This window comes from Protopterus annectens, chromosome 1.part1 (genome assembly GCF_019279795.1).
Source record: "Protopterus annectens isolate FY-2018-M chromosome 1.part1, PAN1.0, whole genome shotgun sequence".
NCBI classification, from domain to species: Eukaryota; Metazoa; Chordata; order Ceratodontiformes; family Protopteridae; genus Protopterus; species Protopterus annectens.
Window position 1 is genome coordinate 1,544,074,162 of NC_056726.1, and position 18,621 is coordinate 1,544,092,782.

Consider the following 18,621-nt stretch of genomic DNA (forward strand, 5'->3'; position numbering starts at 1 on the left):
GCAGAGGGTTCCCTCATTAGTCTTGTTCTCCCCTCACAGCCATTCCCATTACTCACTGGGACCCTGACGAGGTACACTAGACATAGCAGCATCAATTCTACCCCTATAACCACTACTCCCTCTCCCCATAGGGTCCAAACATGGAAGGTAAGAATTGTGTAATGCATCAGATAACACCCCACTTTTTCCACTCCAAGCAGGTACCCACATGATTGTGGCAGAGCATATAGTGTTGCCTCCAAGATAGACTTTAAACAAGTGTTTGGGTAACCAGTCACCCTTACCAGCTCAGCCCATTGATTATCCCTGCTGTACAGTTAACTAGTGAGAGGGAAAGAGCCAAGTCAAGCATGCAGTCATGGAAGTAGTCTGAGACTATGCAAGCCACCCAAGGAATAAGGCATTTGAGGAATGAACCATGTCCCTAGTGGCCAACAGAATATCCACATGCCCAAGGGCATGCTTGCCTCCACAAATCCTTTGAGGTGTCCAGGACTAACGGTCCTACATTGGGCAGTTCTAAAAGCCTTGAGCCATAGAAGGCTGAGGGCAGACTTGGGCCACTATTCCAAAAGTATACACAGAAACCTGCATAAGCCTCTCACCCTGCCCACTTCTCAGAAAGAAAAAAAAAAAGTCACAATCCCAGATGATCTACCCTTGCATTACAAGTTGGCAGACAAGTGCAATCATTCCTTTCCTTTGAATAGGGACTCACTGCACCAAAGTGCAAGCGAGATCACTGCCAGGGTTTCTTATGCTGGCATTACTGCCATCTTGGAGACTAAATTTATTTATTTATTTTACATTTGTTGACCGGGATGGTCCGACTGGATACATGTCCATTTTCAGCGGAGGCCCGGGGAGAAAAGCTCCACAGAGGAAAAAGTTACACTTTCATTTATATGCAGATAAAGTACACTACCTAATGCAAGTAAATAAAATTCGAGATATACATAAACAGAATTAGAGATACACAAAAATACTTCACAATTGTTTTAGATACATTGTAGTTGATATTCTAGGTTGATATCCCATTACTTAGAGTCAAGTCAGGCAATGGGGAGCTTGACTTCATAAGTACCAGTGGTGGAATTAGTGGGTGTGAGCTTACAAATTATTTAGACTAAGGGGACGAAAAAAAAAAACCTAGTCAAACAGGTGGAGAATACTACTAGTAGGGTGTAAGAGAGAACTAGTCTGGGTTGTTACATGGGCACAGCCAATGTTCTTTAAAAAATTGTTTAAGATTATTTTTGAATAGATATTGGGATGTAGTAAGTCTTAAGTTATTGGGGAGGGAATTCCAGACTTTACCTATAGAGTTGGCAAAGAGGGCTTCTCCGGCAGAGTTGTTGGATTTGATGGTTTGGACCAGGACTTATGTGAGGAGCGAAGACAGCTAAGATTAGAGTATGGAGTCAGAAGATTTTGCAAGGAGGGGGTTTTATCCGGTTGCTTAATTTTAAACGCTTCTGCGAGTTGGTTTAATTTGAGAAGATTGGGTAATTCTAGCCAATCAAGTTTCCTTAGGTTAATGCAGTGATGAGTTCTGTAAGGACCTCCTACTACAAATCTGGCGATGTGATTATAGGCAGCAGAGAGTTTATTGATCTCACTTTTGTTAAGGAATGAAAGCACAGGAGAGGCATACAGTAATGTGGAAAGTAAATGCGTACGGGAGATGGTTAGCTTGGCAGTAGGGGTTAGGAAGTTTTTAATTCTATACAAGGAACCAAGTTTCTTATTTACAGTCTTTATGGTTTGACTGATATGCATATCAAATCTAAGCCTACTATCAATAGTGACTCCTAATAGTTTAGTGTTGGTAACAGGCTCAATCATGGTACCATTAATAGATTGCACGAAGAATGGACAATTATTGGATTGGGCTGTAAGTTGGACTGATGGACTAACTGAGGTGGGAAAAATAATAGTAACTTGGTTTTTTTTTTGGATTTAGAATGAGTTTCCGTTCTGAGAGCCACTTTTCAACTATGGTAAAACAGTTTTGGGTTGTTACTTGTAGGTCAGGGAGGGAGATATCCGAGCAAATCAATGTGGAATCATCTGCATACTGGATGCAGGTGGCCTTAGGGATGACTGAGTAAAGGTCATTTATGAATACAGAGAAGAGAAGAGGACCAAGTACGGAGCCTTGGGGACCCCTATGGTATTTGGCAATAGTTGAGAGATCTTATTTTCCCATCGAACTGCCTGTTGTCTTCCAGAGAGGTAAGCTTTGAACCAGTTAAGAGCCGGGTAATCAAGGTATAAGGTTTCAAGAGTGTGAAGCAGTAGTTGGTGGTTGACCATGTCAAAGGCTTTTGACAAGTCAAGAAAGAGGGCTGAGGAAATTTTTTTGTTATTGCGGTTTTTATTGATTGAGTCGGTAAATGAGAGTAGGGCGGTGGTTGTACTATGGTGGGGTCTGAAACCATGCTGAGATTTGGACAGTAGATTATCTAGGGTGAGATGGCTAAGGAGTTGTTTATGAACACATCTTTCCAAGATTTTGGCTATTGGCGACAGTATTGCTATAGGTCTATAGTTTGATGGGTCAGTAGAGATGCCACCCTTATGAAGTGGGATGACATGGGCAACTTTCCAAATGGAGGGGATAGTGGCCTCAGTTATAGTTCAGTTAATTAGAATTGAGATGGGATATGCTATGACATCTGCTGCTATTTGTAGGTATTCAGCTGGGAGTCAGTCGGCCGACAGGGTGGTTGGTTTAAGTTTCTTCAGTAGTGATCTAATATAGGAGGTGGGAGCTGGCTGGAGAGTAAAGAAGGGTAGAGATTCATCATTAACCTTAGTTGGAGGGGAGGAAGGATGGGGAAGTTGATTAGCCAGGGTCTGAATGGTCTCAGTGAAAAAGGAGTTAAAAAGTATTAGCGACCTCTTCTGGGTTTTTTCCAATAAGTGTTTCTGGGGTGGGAGTAGTCGCTTTCCCTGAGTGGAGGAGGTTGTTTAAGCCTGCCCAAAACTTCTTTGGATTGTTCTGGTGTTTCTCTTGGAGGGGACAGAAGTAGTTCTTTTTATCTAGGGTGGAGTCTTTTTTTGTTGAATTTCTAAGTTCTTGGAATTTAATGCGATCTAGAGGTGCCTTAGTAGTTCGCCATTTGTTCCAGGCCTGATCTCTTAGTTTGATTTTGGTAATGTCACACATTTGAGGTTTGAGTGAAATGCTTCAAAGAAGGAGTGTCTTGCACAAGTCAAAGGGAGGAGATGTATTGGCAGTGTGTGTGAAGTAGTTAAAATCATAACTGTAGTGGCCCTTTCTTTCACTACTGCAATATAGGGATTTCCTGCTGCAAAGCCAGTCATCCTAAGCCTGTTGCTTTAAGGTATGCTGAATGTCACCTAACACCCCTCTCTGAGTCAGGCATACCATCCGCATAACTTATTGCCCACATAACAGGCCAAGGAGAACCTGCACATAAAAAATCCCCAAACACACTAGAGGGAGCAGTTAAATACTGCAGTGGTAAAGATAAGGGCATTTAGACACCATCCAGCTTGTAATGTTTGAAGTCTGCACAGACATCCAACTAGCTGCTTCCAGAATTGAAACAATGTACAAGCCCTTGAAAAAGCAACAGAAGAGACAGCTCTAGCAGAATTAGCAGTTAACAGAAGTCTCACCATGTAAATTGCAACAAAACTAAATAACCTTTGAAATTCAAATAGAAATGGTTTGGAAACTGTCAATCTTCATGACCTAGGATGACAGGAAAAGTACAGTTTTGTACCTACCATAAATGTAGATGTTCGAGGATTCCATTGCTGCAGTCCTTACTATTGGGGTATAGTCCGCGTCCAGTCGGCCCGAATACCAGAGTATAAGGCTGACGTCGGTCAGGGCGCATTAGACTGACGTCAGTACGTCAGGGTACTAATGCGCATGACCGACGTCATATCCTCAGTCTTTTCTTGCCCCAGATGTCAGAAGACCCTAAAAAGACAAGTCCCAAAATACCTGCACCAAAAACATGTACAATATATACAAGAATATATACAAAAATATAAGCATGTAAACTCACCTACACAACCACCCCTAACCACAGAGGCGAAGGAGGGAGGGTAAATTGGACTGCAGCAATGGAATCCTCGAACATCTACATTTATGGTAGGTACAAAACTGTACTATGTTCTTCGTTTTCCATTGCTGCAGTCCTTACTATTGGGTAGAATCCCAAAGAAGAGGTAAGGCAGGCTGGCAAATCATAAAGAAGTAGGAGCTGACAACATGCCTTGCAAAACAGCTGTGGCAAAACCAGCCCTAGACTTAGAGTAGATAGGAAGGTGATAATGCTTAGAGAAAGTATGCACTGAACTCCAAGTAGCTGCTTCCAAAATTTCCTTAGTTGCCACCCCTTAGAAATGCTGTTGAAGTGGCAGTAGCCCTAGTGGAATGAGGCCTAATCCCAGCTGGAATCTCCTTGCCATGATGGGAATAACAAAATGCAATGCAAAAGCCAATCCACCTAGAAATAGTTTGTTTTGACACAGGCTTGCCCTGTGAACTCAAAGCAAAAGAAACAAACAACTGCTGAGACTGCCTAAAATCCTTAGTCCTGCTTAAATAACGCAATTGCCTGTGTACATCTAAAGTGTGCAAAATCTTTTCCCCTTTATTTTGAGGGTCTGCATAAAATGTAGGCAAATGAATAGTTTGGTTTAAAGCCACACTAGAAACCACCTTAGGCATAAAGGAAGGATTAGTACGTAATGATACCCTATCCTTATGGAAAATCAAAAAGGGCTCTACTGCCATAAGGGCCTGCAACTCAGACACCCTTCTTGCAGAAGTAATAGCCAACAGAAAAGCAGTCTTCCATGACAAGTATTTCAATTCAGCAGTAGCTGCAGGCTCAAAAGGTTGTAGAGTAAGTTTTCCAACACAAAATTGAGATCCCAAGCAGGAGTAGGAGCTCTGGGGGGTCTTATATTCTTTGCCCCTCTAAGAAACTGCTTGAACAAAGGATGCGAAAACAAAGGTGGGTCACAATCATAGTGAGCTGAAATTGCTGCAGCATGAATCTTAATGGAAGAGAAGGACAAACCTTTGTCCAATAACTCAGTAAGATATTGAAGAGCCACACTCAAATTAGGCTCAGAAATCTCCAAATTCTTTGCTGTACTCCAAAATAAAAATCTCTTCCATTTTTCTGCGTACACTCTCCTTGTACTAGGTCTTCTAGCTTCCATAATCACATTTAAAACTTGTTGAGGAAGTTGAGACCTGCTGTGTTTCAACACAGAATATGCCAGGCTGTTAGATGAAGAGAGTGAAGCTTGACATTGAGCAGATGACCGTCCTTCTGAGATAACAGATGAGGAATCAGAGGTAAAGGCCATGGAGGCTTCTTTACTAGACTCCGTAGTAGTGGGTACCAGTGTTGCGAGGCCAATCTGGAGCTATCAAAATCATCCTTGGCCTGTCTTGTCTGACCTTTAATAGTACCTTTGGAAGAAGAGGCAGAGGTGGAAAGGCATACACATGAAGGTTTTTCCAACTGAAAGACAGAGCATCCACTTTCCAAGCTGTGTGATGAAACCCCTTTGTGCAATACTTTGGCAGCTGGTGGTTTAGTGGAGAAGCGAACAGATCTATGTCTGGAGTTCCCCATGACACTGTCAATTTCTGAAATACATGAAGATCCAGTTTCCACTCGTGGGGATCCATGATTTGTCTGCTTAACACATCTGCTAAGGAGTTCTGTGCTCCTGGCAGAAACCTTGCCTGAAGAGTTAGTTGCAAGCTTAGCGCAGTCTCCCATAAAATCATTGCTTGCCTGCATAGAGGATAAGAATGTGTTCCCCTTGCTTGTTGATGTACCACATGACAGTTGTGTTGTCTGTTAGAATCAACACCTGCCCTGGAAGAAGTAACTCCTTGAAAGCCATTAATGCAAACTGGACTGCTAACATCTCCTTCATGTTGATATGTAGATGCTGTAGTCTGGCAGGCCACTTGTCTTGTATCCACTTTCCATTTAGATGAGCTCCCCAAGCAATGTCCGAGGCATCTGTCGTTAAAATCTGACTTGCCTCTGGCGGGTCACAGAGTCCCTTGTTTAGGTGACATTCCTGAGCCCACCACAAGAATTCTTTTGAAGGCAAGGTATTATTTGAATGACAGTGTCCAAATCCTGGCAGTGCTGTGTCCATACATTTTGAGATACCATTGTAGCTTCCTCATATGCAGTTTGGCATTGGGAAGCACCAGAATACAAGATGCCATGAACCCTAATGCTTGAAGGACTGTCCTTGCAGTCAGCACGGACTGATGAGATAGTTGATGGAAGTAAAGTGACAGACTCTTGTTTGTCCGGGGTTAAGAAGGCCATCTGGGCTGCTGTATTCAGTCTCACACCCAGAAAGCACATGTCTTGAGAGGGTACTAGACTGGACTTTATTTCGTTCACAGAATACCCTAGGCATCTTAGCACTGCTATAACATATTCCAGATGCTGTAGAAGGTCTTCCTTTTCTTGAGCCAGAATCAGGCAGTCGTCCAAGTAAGGATAGATTTGAATTCCTTGAAGCCTGAAGTAAGCTATCACTGGAGCCAGAACCTTTGTGAATACTCTGGGCGCAGTAGATAAGCCAAAGGGCAATGCAGAGAACTGATAATGAGAATTTCCAGCTCGAAACCGCAGATACTTCCTGCAACTTAGCCTTATAGGCACATGAAGGTAAGCTTCCTTGAGATCTAAAGTTACCATCCAGTGATCTTTGCCCAGCAGAGGTAAAAGCTGTTGTAACGTCAACATCTTGAACTTGGGAATGTCCAGAAAAGTGTTGAGGAGAGATAAATCCAAAATTGGTCTCCACGTGTTCCCCTTCTTTGGTACTAGGAACAGGCGAGAATAAAATCCTAGGCCCCTTTCTGATACAGGGACTGGCTGAATGGCCCCATCTGGAGTAACTGAGAAACTTGCTTGTGAGCCTCCTTTCTTTGTGGAGGAGGAACGTCTGGCATGCCTTTGAAAGGGGCATTGTATGGAAATAAAATCTGTAACCGTGGTGAATGATATCCAACACCCATTTGTCTTGAGTAATTAAATCCCAATTTTCTTTGAAAAGAGACAGTCTTCCTCCCAAAGGAGCTGCCAGGCGAGAATCTACTGGCAGCTGAAAAGACAGGTCATTGGGTCTGTTTACGAAAGGACTGACCCCTGCCCTCACCAGAAGTCTGAGCAGGTGAACTCCTGTTCTAGGCCTAAAGAACCTTGAGCCCTGCCCCTACCACGTCTAGACCTACCCCTAGACTGGGAATCATAAGCAGGATATGTCCACCCCTTAGCAGGCCAATTTCTACTAAACTTCGGTGGCTGCACCTGCAAGAAATCTTTAACAGTTTGCATAGACTTAGCTTTGTCCTCCATTTTCTTTAAAACTGCTTCCACAGGCGATCCAAACAACACATCAGACTGTAAAGGAGCATCCAAAATCCTTGTCTTAACATGCTCAGCTAAATTCTGGTCCTTCAACCAGGCATGCCTGCGAAGAACAGAACTAGTAGCAGCCACCCTCGAGGAGGCCTGTACAGCATCAAAACCACATTGCAAAGAATGCTTACCCACTTGCTCAGACACATGAACCAAGTCCAGCAACTCTTTACACTCAATACCTTCCGCCAAAGCATCCACCTTAGATTTTAATTGTGAAAGGAGATAATTCTGATATTTTAGCATGTGAAACTGACAATTCAACGCTCTCATGGCTAGAGTGGAAGTATACACTTTCTTTCCCCACCTATCCAAGGCCCTTGCCTCTTTATCAGTGGGAACAGGATTTTTAACCACAGAAGCCTTAACACCTTTAGGCCCTTGAGAAATAGTTTCTGGGTCCGCCCTAGGACTCTTAAACAAATACTTATGAGCTTCGGGCACCCTATAATACCTATCAGGCTTAACAGGAGCAGGAGGCAAAGAGTCAGGATTCAGGGAAGCCTCTGCAAAAACATCTTCCACCACATTCAACACAGGAGGAATAGCTAAGGGCCTATGCTGGGGCAAAACAAGAATTCCCTAAGCCTTTTCCTGGAATCAGAGTAATCCTGGCCTTCCCATTTAAAGTGCTCCCTCATGGAATGCAGAGTCTCTGAAAATGAGAAATCCTCAGGAGGAGAAGCTGTAGGAGTGGAATCATCCACATCAGAATCAGAATAAGTAGGATACTCCTGCAAGTCTTCCAGAAGACACTGAAGCCTCTGAACACTGTTCAAAACTATCAAACTCGGTTCCACCCTAGGCCTCTTATCAGGCGGGGCATAGAACCTCTAATCATAGTAATCAAATCTTCTGCCATTTTAAGCATATGTTTCTTAGGTACAGAACCCGAAATGCTAGGAGAAGCCCCACTGAAGCTGAACTAGGCCTACCTCTCAAAGAAGTTTTGGCAACAGAAGGAGAGGCTCTAACTACCTTGGGAAGAGAGGGAAGAACAGTTACCTGAGAAGCCCCTCAGCCTGGCCTACCTCCTGAGAAGGCACATCCTGTAACAGTAAAGTTTCTGCCTGAGACTCCATGGAAACTCCTGGCAAAACCTCTGGCTCCACTGAGCCTTCTAAAGAACCGGCGTCCGGGACTGCGGTTCATCAACCCTAGGCTTCACTGTTTTGTCCTTGCGCTTCTTGGGCCGAAGCGGCGTCGGAGCATCCGGCGGCATTTTATAATTACAACGCTTCCCAAACACTAACCTGGCACAGTCTAACCTCCTCTTAATAGTGCGTTTGTTAAACCTAGCACAAGAGCGGCAACCAACAACGTCGTGCTCAGGCCCTAAACAAGGTATACACAAGGTATGGTAATCCCTATGAGGTATCTGTTTCCCACAAGAAATACAGTTATTCACTTTTTCTGACATCCGGTAAAATACTGAGGCAAGAAAAACCAAAATGTTCCCCAACGGGTACTTAGCCAACTCTGTTTCGGTCTGAAACTCCGGTTTCGGAAATATTTCAGAACGCCAACCTGCACTCGCAAAACTGCTTCTGCATCGGACCATGCGGCAAAAAAGACTGAGGATATGACGTCGGTCATGCGCATTAGTACCCTGGCGTACTGGCGTCAGTCTAATGCGCCCTGACCGACGTCAGCCTTATACTCTGGTATTCGGGCCGACTGGACGCGGACTATACCCCAATAGTAAGGACTGCAGCAATGGAAAACGAAGAACATCTGATCATAGTTTTGATGGCTCAGATTTTATTGGACAATCTATGCATCTCTAAGTTATGTAGCTCCCTCTCACTGTCAAGATTGTGGAGGGAAAAACTAAGCAGACTTAAGTCACTTAACCACCTTGGGCATAGTACATAAGGACACCCTGTCCTTATGGAACAACCCCCCCCCCCCAACTAGTATTTATCTGTAGTAAGGACTTAAACAGGAATTGAAATTTAAAAGGATGGAGGCAGACTGACAGTTTGGACTGGTAACAGGTCAGAATGTTACCTTTAAGCCCTGCACTATGAGAAGCTGTTGGGCAATATTCACCATACCTTACGGTACACTTTGGTAAACTGGCTGGATAATGGGCTTCACTGATGTGAAGCCATAAGCTATTAATGCTGCAGTGGTGAATTTAAGGACAATTTATCTATTGCAGACTGGGGCGTGTGCTCATGTCAGACAGTTGGATGGCATTGTCCTTTGGGAATAATGACATCAAGATATGCTTAACGAGTAACAGTTCAGTTAAATACTTGGTGCTGTTATGGGAGGCTAGTTATTTAAAATCACTAGATGGTGACCAAACTGAACCACTTTTACTGTAAACCACTATCCCTGCCACCTTGAGGGATTGGGCCAAACATGTTCCTAAACTATCCAGATTCACCATTTCTGGTCTGTTCAATAAAACATATTGCAGTTTTCTGACAAAAAACAGACTGTAGTTGCATAACAAGGACAGGTGTTTTAGTTGGACAAACTGATTGCCAATGCCAAACCTGAGAAAAACAGGTTAAGTGATGTTCTTAAATTACCATCTATTCTTGTTCCTTCTCCACCCAGCATTATGTTTGGTAGATCCCCATTTTTGGCTTTGTCCAGAGAGGTACGAGGCCAGCTCCTAAATTTGAGCTACCAAGTTTAATCTGCTCCATGAAGACTAATTTTAGTCCATTCTGAAGGCAAATAGAATCTAGTAAGCTCCAAGCTTCAGATATGCAGCAGAGATCAAACTTAATAGCCAGTACTACATTCTATGCACAGCTTTAGAATAGAAGTGTCTGGAACTATCCCAAATGTCATCAGTAAAAACTGCAATACTTATTGGGAGGTTTGATCTTCATAATATTACATACCATGCCAGTAAACTACTCTTGTAGCTACCTATGGGAAGGTATATGGTCAAATATTCTGGTGTCTTTACTCAGCTTAACAAAAAAAAAAATGTTTGTACTTTAACCACCACTCAAGTTTGAGGTTTCATTATTTTATTATCCATTTGTGTATCAACTGCAGCAGTCTCAATAAGTAGACTTGATTTGTTCACACACAACATCTGTCACTTTTTTGAAGTCTGTCTTGGCATCTTCGCCACATTTTTCAGCCATGAGTTCCACCAGAATTGCACAAAGTATCTGAAAAAAGACAATGGAAAAAAAAAATGGTTAAAAGCTCTAGTGTACGAATTCATACAAAATTAGTTATATTAGCAAAACAATGGAACAAAATGTCAGTACGACAGTCTTGTTAGAAAAGGAAATTGGTTATTTGATTTGTTTGGTGGCTCAGGTTAGTGTATTGAAGTCCGACATGGAGAGCACCAAGCTTCCACCCTGAAACATCAGTGAAGGTTCCAAATTAGCAAAGGGTGAGGCATCTATGGTCAGTGTTTCATGTTACACCTCAGCATACTACCACGGAGCCCTCAGAATGTGCGGAGTCAGTTGTAGATGAGTGTTGGGAAATTATGCCACCCTTAATGCCAGCCTCATGCTGTAGGCATGAGCTGCTGTGGTGCACTAGAAACTGACATCAGCTTGTGTTGCTGCCCTCTACTTAGGCCAGCTGAGGGGCACCCTCATACAGCCATCAGCTTTCACTCATGGGTGTTTAGTAAGGGGCAGTACTTTTTACCAGGGTAATGCACTGATTCACCACCTGCAGAACAGTCCCGGAAAATAGTATTTAAACACAAACGTGCATTTTACCCCATCATTGTATGACAAGAGGACTGCCTGAATTTCCAGATATTTGCTTCATTTTATTGTAAATAAGAGGATCCAACTTGTGGATGTGTACTTTTGTAGAACCTGTGGAGGGACAAGGTATGATTATGCATGAGCAAGATCACAGAGATGGACATAAATAACTCTGTTGGTCGTCTGATATGACCTGCCACAGTTTACTGGGCATCTTAAAACAGCTCATCTCACCACACCATAGCCACAAGAGATGGTAAAGTGAACAGCTAGACTGTTTCAGTAGTTTGTTACACTGAATCACCCAGCTGGGAGATCACTGGCATTTTTTGCTTACATCCCCCATCTGATTGACAGCTCACTTTTTGGCCACACTGGTGTAGTCCCCATACCACACTACTTGAAACTTAGTTCATGCAAGAGAACCAGGTTACTGGAATTGTGGGCTTACCTCAGTTACTACAGTACAGAACACTGTAGTAAACCATGTGATGAACTTCAAGTTGTTAAACAAGGCAAAGCAGGGTTTCTCTATGCCCTAGCAACAGACTCCAAGGTTTTCTTAAGTGCCCTTATGACTGACTTTCCTTATTCTTCATCTTCTGATAATGCAGATTCAAAGCCTCCAACCACTAGTACTTGCATGGTATTGCTGAAGTACTTGCATGGTATTGCTGTAGATAAATCACATCTGGACAGTGGTAGCTATCTGCTCCACCACCAAACAACATTTTGAACCAGAATGTTATTGGACCTAGTCCTTGCTAGGCAGTATTCAGCCCCTTGGAAAGAGGATGGGTCACACCCAACACCAATTGCACAACTTGCCTTTGAGTCTTCTTAAATGCAAGGTGGGAGCGACAAATCTCATGAAGGGGAATAGTCACCCTAGTCTAAACCAAAGTCAGTACAAGTCCAATGAAGGGAGATCTTAAAATTGAGAGGCACTGTGTCCACAGGGCTATAGTGGAATGCCCTGTATGTACACTACACACAAGTCAAATCCTCATTCTAGACACGTGGCCACTGGAGTGCCACTATCTGTTCAGATTTCACATTTGACATGTTTAACTCCCACTTTAAGGCCACAATATATCCAACATACAAACCTTCAAGCCTTGTTAACATTTCAAATACCATGCATACTAGAGTCAGATTCACCACCCTCTCCAGCAAGCAAATATCCATCAAGAATATGTAGCTTTACTTGGATGTTAGCCAGACAATTCAAGCATTAAACCTTCCAACCAATCCAACTACCTGAAAGGTCAAATGGTACAGTGGTTAAGGTGTATGCCTTTCAACCACAAGGTGCAAGGTTTGAGTCTCAACACTGGAAACAGCTTTACAGAGATTAAGATTTAGATTTTTTGGGGTGGGAGGTTGGCATAATGGTCAAGGTATTTACCTTACAGACACAAGGTGCAGGGTTTGATTCTCACATAGGGCAATTGGCTAGGCTTAAAATGGCCCACAAGGTCTACTTAGTCTAGTACTAATCTATGAACCTCTATGTTAATGCTTGAATTTAACTAAACAATGGCACTGTGGGGCACATATACAAGCAGAGGTGTACCCTTGTCTGAGTCTCAGTGTAAGCAGAACTCCCAGCAAAGCAAGCCAATTTCTAGCTACTTGCAAGGTCACCTAGAGTACAAACAAGGTGTGCTCATCATTAACTCAGCCAATCCCTTCTGGCTGACATGCTATTTACTTTTTGGCCTCTATAGACATTTTGCAGGTCTTGAAATTTTGCAATTCTCAGCATAACAGACACACTGAATTCTGAGACAGCTTATGGTGCCTTTTTACTGACACAAAGCATTGTCAAGTGACTTTTCTAACTCCCCTGAAGTACATTTGGGGCTTGAAACTGACAACTTGCACAAACATGTTTATACTACATACACTTATGGCCAAAACTCACATCAAGGAAAAACATTTCATATAAAATGGGTTTCCTTGCAAACACTTATCCTGTAGTAGACATTACAGCTATTCCAGTAAAGTTTGGATAGTCCCAGTACAAGTTGCACTATTCCACATTTGTTAGTGGTTAACTCCACTAACACAAATGCCCAAGATACACAGGTTCTCCGTTAATCAAGTAGTTACCAGCTCACAATATCCATTGCACTTGTCACAGAGCTGTCGTACTGCCCACAAGTGTGCCATTGAGGTCTCCAAGGCAATCCAGGGTAGAAAAAATTGTGCACAAAGTCCAAATAATTTCTTCTGTTAAGTTTACATCATTTTATCTCAATTGGGATTTCCTAAAACTGGAAAGCAACAAAGTCTGAAGTCAGTTTGAGCAAAACTATGGTGTTGGAACATGATTGTACATAGCTATGGTTGTACATGGCTTGCAGTATTTGATGACCCAATGACTCCAGTACAGTGTTTGGAATCAGCAATGCAAGTGGGAGTGTGCCTTCAGTGTCATTTGAGCACATTGCTGTTCATGCTGGTGATGAACAGGTTCAGAAAAGTGGTTGGAGGGAGCAGATCAAAGTTGCTGCATGCAGAATTGACATTTGAGGCAGAATGAGCCATGAAGTTAGCTTTCAATTCCTCCATTATTTGAGGGCACATGGAATGAAGGAGTACATACCAAGGGTTACAATGGCAGCCAATGGGAAATCAGAAGCAGATAATGGATACCGGTAGAAATAGTGGTGCAAGTTGACAGCTTCAAGTACCTGGGAGGAATGGTTGACAAGGCAAGCCAGAATGAGCTGCATGACAGAGGAATGACAAAGATGAAATGTAGGGGACAAAACAGTGAACAGTAGTACTACTGTATGGCACAGAATCATTACAGAACCTAGAGGTAATGGACAAATGCCACAGATGGGCGATTGGCTTCACATCTGTCCCACAGTGCATCCCAAGCTTCAATAGATGCTTACATGCATCAAGCAGAAACAGATCACCTAGTACCACTGCCTTTTATTTTGGTAGGTGTACCGGCTGAAGTCCACTTAGTAGAATCCACCTTCAGTGGTATGTCTGGTAGGAAGTTAATTCTCACTTTGCTACTCTCACCCCTGCTAATCAGACCGGATTTGTTAGATTACTGGACAACTTCAACCTTCCCTCATTAAAAGGTAATTAAGTGTTCAATTTAGAGGAAACTCAAATGCTAATACTATTTACTTTATGTATCCTAATACTGGAAATTGAGAAGCTGAAAGCAAAATGTTTAAGGAAACATTGGGGGTACCCTCCAATATCTGAGCAGGTAGGTGGCAAGTTCAATACCCTTAAGTCTACTTCAACAGGCTGTAATCCACAGCCACTCCATCTAGAGGCTCTGGGAACTTTTCTTGCCATTCATGCTCTGTATAACTTGACACTGAACCTAAATAGAAGCTATGCAGGAGGAAGCACCTTTGAGAACTACATTAGCAAAACAACAAGTATTACAGTGGTTTCTGGAATAGTTCAGCTTTGCATATTACAAGGACATCCTTGAGCACCCATTAGAGTCAGCCTGGGTGATAAGTCTTCCTCTAGTCTGTGGGGAACATGTTTTCCCAACACCAATAGGGAATGCAATGTTTGAGGGTGTTATTCTGCTGTCAAGAAGCACATCAAGACATTAACCAAGACACTGGAGATGCCACACAAACAGGATCAAAACTAACAGTAACACTCACATTTAATCTTACTATTAATATGAATTTTAGCTGCATTGTCTCCTACAGTAAAGGACTAGTCACCCCCAAAATTATTAATTCTCATGAAGATTTTATTTGCTATAGAACAGACACAACTTACTTCAAATTCCTTTACATCCACTTTCAGTTCCACAGCATGCTTCTTGCCTAAAGGCTCAATAATAGCTTTTAAAGCATCCATGTTGTCCACTTGCTGTACCATATCATTCAGAGCAGACAAAACTTTCTTGCCATGGGTGCGAACTTCTGATAGGCCTTCAAGTTCTATAACTGATGCAGTTCCTGCAGTGGACTGTAGTTCTTTGAAGTTTGTGAAGTAGCTCAGAGTATGTGGGTGCTCTTTGAACATTCTAGAGGAAAACAAGAGATTAGAGATATATATAAATAAATGAATATATATTAGTATTCTTTATTTTAAATGACATAACATTCAATTGAAGCAACATCCACAGTAGCAAGAGTTATGTTAATACTAAAGTACAAGGCAAAAGCCCTTCTTACAGTTCAGGCAAGCCAGATTCACTTAACAGCTCAAACATATGAGACACAGAGGGTGAGAAGAGCATGCACAAGCACACCCAATAAGTCTGGAGCAGGGACTAGGGATTGGTATTTAAAAAACAGTGTCAGCAACTGTGAACCACACAGACAGGTATATGCACCTGCACACTCCACTAGGCCATAATTAGTTCCTGCACCTAGTACTAATGAATTATACCATTACAGGAGCTTCATGCACCTCTCCATCCCCAACAAATTCTTAACCATGTTCGGGGGGGGGGGGTTACCAAGTTAAATTCAGTATACATAAGGACCAGAAGGCATGTTAATGGCAGACACTATGACAAAAATAGAGATTAGACTATGGAGTTAATTATCACTAGTCTCATGAGTTGAGTTCTGGGTGGGGGTAATAAGCCATCCATCATATCCTTAGGCTATCAAATGAAATAACTAGGACAAGAATATGACTTAGGTTAGTGCCATTTCTTAACTTTTGCTGGTAGGTGAAGACATTTCCCCAATTATGCCTCCTAGATTGCTTTGTAAGTCAATTAACCTAATGTTTAAAAATGCCCACACTTTCCTTTACTCCCATTATTTTTAGCTCGGCCTAAAATTCTTAGATTGAGAAGTATAAATCAGGATGTTTTTAAATACACAGGATCAACAACAAAAACTGAAGCATACCTTCAAGTTTCAGTTCATTAAAAAAATTACCTGCTTAATACAATTGCTCCATTATCCTCAGCATTTACATAAAATTTCTCCCAAACACCTCTAGCTTTCTGAACATCATCAGCAGCCAAAACCATTTTTGTTCACTTAAATTGAAAACCAGAAACAAACTTCAAACAAATCCTTCTAAAACTATGAAGCAGACAATGCCTAGCTGGAGGTATTTATATAATTACCATAGTACTTCTCCAATGAGCTGTCAAACCTGCAGAAATAGGTAACTGTCATTAGTCAGGTAAAGGAAGTTTAACCCTTTCAGCACCAAACACGTTTGCTATACATATGGTCTATAGTACCACCTTCCCAGTCAGATTGCAAGCTGTATGAGAAAGGGGTGGGGCAGATGGTACCTCAGCTCCCTACTCTGGGGATGCAGATTGAAAGAGAACAGTTATGTATGGTAAGTCTGTTAAAGGGTAATATTAAGCAGTGATGAGACTTCTGGTGATTAAGAAAATGTTACCTCCTAATTTTGTAATAAGCATTGGGTCAATGACTGCAACTCTGAAAAACAGACATATTTTACTGTTGGCTACAATTTCCATCAGATTTCAGAACAGTTTCTTTTTTTTATTTACAACCTGAAGCAATTGTTGTTCTGAAGATACATTGAGAATAATTTTCTTACTAATGTTGAATAAATATTATTCCAGTCTGTTTCTGGTAAATTTATGTCCCCAGCTAATATTATTCTTCCCTCCTGTGTTTCATGCAAGAAATGTATAAATTCCTTTAGGTTATCAGTGTTTGACTTTTGTGGTCTATACACTCTAGCAATTGTTATATGTTCCACGGTTGTCTTTATTGTCACAGTTACATAGTGTATAGTGTTGGTGTTATCATTACACATGTAATAATCACAGGTCTCATAACTATCTTTTATCCGTAACATATCACCTCCACCTGATTTTTTTTGTTAGAAAATCTGTTACTGTAAAAACATTTATAGTCTGACAGAACTGGTTTCCAGTCATTGTTTGTTAATCATGTTTCACAAACAATAACATCAATCTTGTGGGAATATAGCAAATTTTCCAAAAAAACTTTGCAACAAATGCAAAAAGTTGCAAGTCTCCAACAATAGAAAAGCACACTCCTCAGCCTCAGCAAATAAAAAAGGCAACATGTCATGTCTTCTAAGGGTAACTTTGAGGAAATATTTAGCAATCACAACCAATTATAATCATAAGGCCTTTTACAACTATGTCCATACCCTAAAAGGTAGGACTCAAACATTTGCCAAATGAGTGATTAATGGTATCACGCACACTAATACCACAAAGATTGCAAACCTAGTAGCGGACAGATTTAGTGAAAATTTTACTCCCTTAAATACCCCTCAAACAGTTAGAGCAAGAAATCTGGACAAAGACACATAATGGGGCGGCTAAAATAGGAGACACTTTTTAAATATTGCTCTTACAAACTTAGAAAGTGGACAGGATAACATGTTATGCATTAGTATTAATTTTCTGAAGGATATGAAGTCTGAAATTCAAACGTGAGGCATTAGTTTCTGACTTTAGTCCTGAATTATTTGCCAGAAAACCACAATTTAAAAAAAACAGCAAAAATATGAGGCAAAAAGCTGGACATTCTGCAAAAACCTTTACAGTTGAGAGGTATGCCCCCTTATCCCCTCCAAACTTATCACAAACCTTGCCCACAACTTCTCCCCACTCCACATACCCAAATAGCAGTTCATTAAAGCCTCGTCTGAGGCAAAAGAAAACAAAGCCTCTATGGGACAGGACTGCATCCCAAGCTGTCTTCTTAATAAACTAAAACATGAGCTAGCATCACCATTAATCACCTTATTCAGTCATAGCCTAACCACTGTCTTTGTTCCTGTGGAATGGAGAAGAGCAACAGTTATTCTCCTCCACAGAGGTGGCTTAGCAACAGACCCAGGGAATTATAGATCCATAAGTCTAACCAGCCTCATCTGTAAAGCCATGGAATGTGACATCATGGACCTCATAAATAAAGACATAGGTGACCTCCAAACCCTGGCTATGACCCAATTTAGCTATTGATGAGTGCAAATCCTTTGACACAATCCTGCACTTAGGCATTTCAGATAAACTTAACAAACTGAATATAAACTCCTTTGTTATAAGATGGGTTGCCAACTGGCTCACAAACCAGTCACACACTATCAAAGTGTGTGACTCCACATCAATCAGCAGACCTGTCTGCATCTGGGTGCTACAAGGGTCAGTGTTGGGCCCCCTAATGTTTGATATATGCTTCTCAGAAGTTCAGGCCAAAACTAAGGGGGTGTTATTGAATCTCCAAATGATGTCAGTATACTTCAGGAGGGTCTTACACTGAGCAATAACTGGTGTCTTATTCACCATCTCAAACTGAATGTAAAGAAATGCATCATCATTATCTTCAGTAAAAACTATGCCACGTTGCACTGTCAAATTAACAACAATACCCTATGCACCTATGATGTAGTAAGAGATATGGGATTACAAGTAGATTGTGAGCTTAAGTTAAACCACCATGTGTCTACTGCAGTAAGAAAGG

At 41.7% G+C, this 18,621-nt stretch overlaps 1 protein-coding gene across 3 annotated transcripts in view; it reads right to left on the reverse strand.

Moving 5' to 3' along the window:
• Positions 1-16,229, reverse strand: part of LOC122811240 (cytoglobin-1-like) — a 344,163-nt gene extending 327,934 nt beyond the window's left edge. The window contains exons 1-4 of one of the 3 annotated variants that reach the window (XM_044082967.1): positions 16,069-16,229; positions 14,948-15,197; positions 11,177-11,278; positions 10,435-10,603 (exon numbers count right to left, since the gene is read on the reverse strand). In XM_044082967.1, coding sequence (XP_043938902.1) covers positions 11,225-11,278; positions 14,948-15,197; positions 16,069-16,163 — 399 coding nt within the window. In that variant the 5' untranslated portion in view covers positions 16,164-16,229 and the 3' untranslated portion in view covers positions 10,435-10,603; positions 11,177-11,224. Of the gene's footprint in view, positions 1-10,434; positions 10,604-11,176; positions 11,279-14,947; positions 15,198-16,068 lie in introns of those variants that run through there. The other 2 variants (XM_044082958.1, XM_044082950.1) reach the window with 2 other exon arrangements.
• Positions 16,230-18,621: the final 2,392 nt, after the last annotated feature.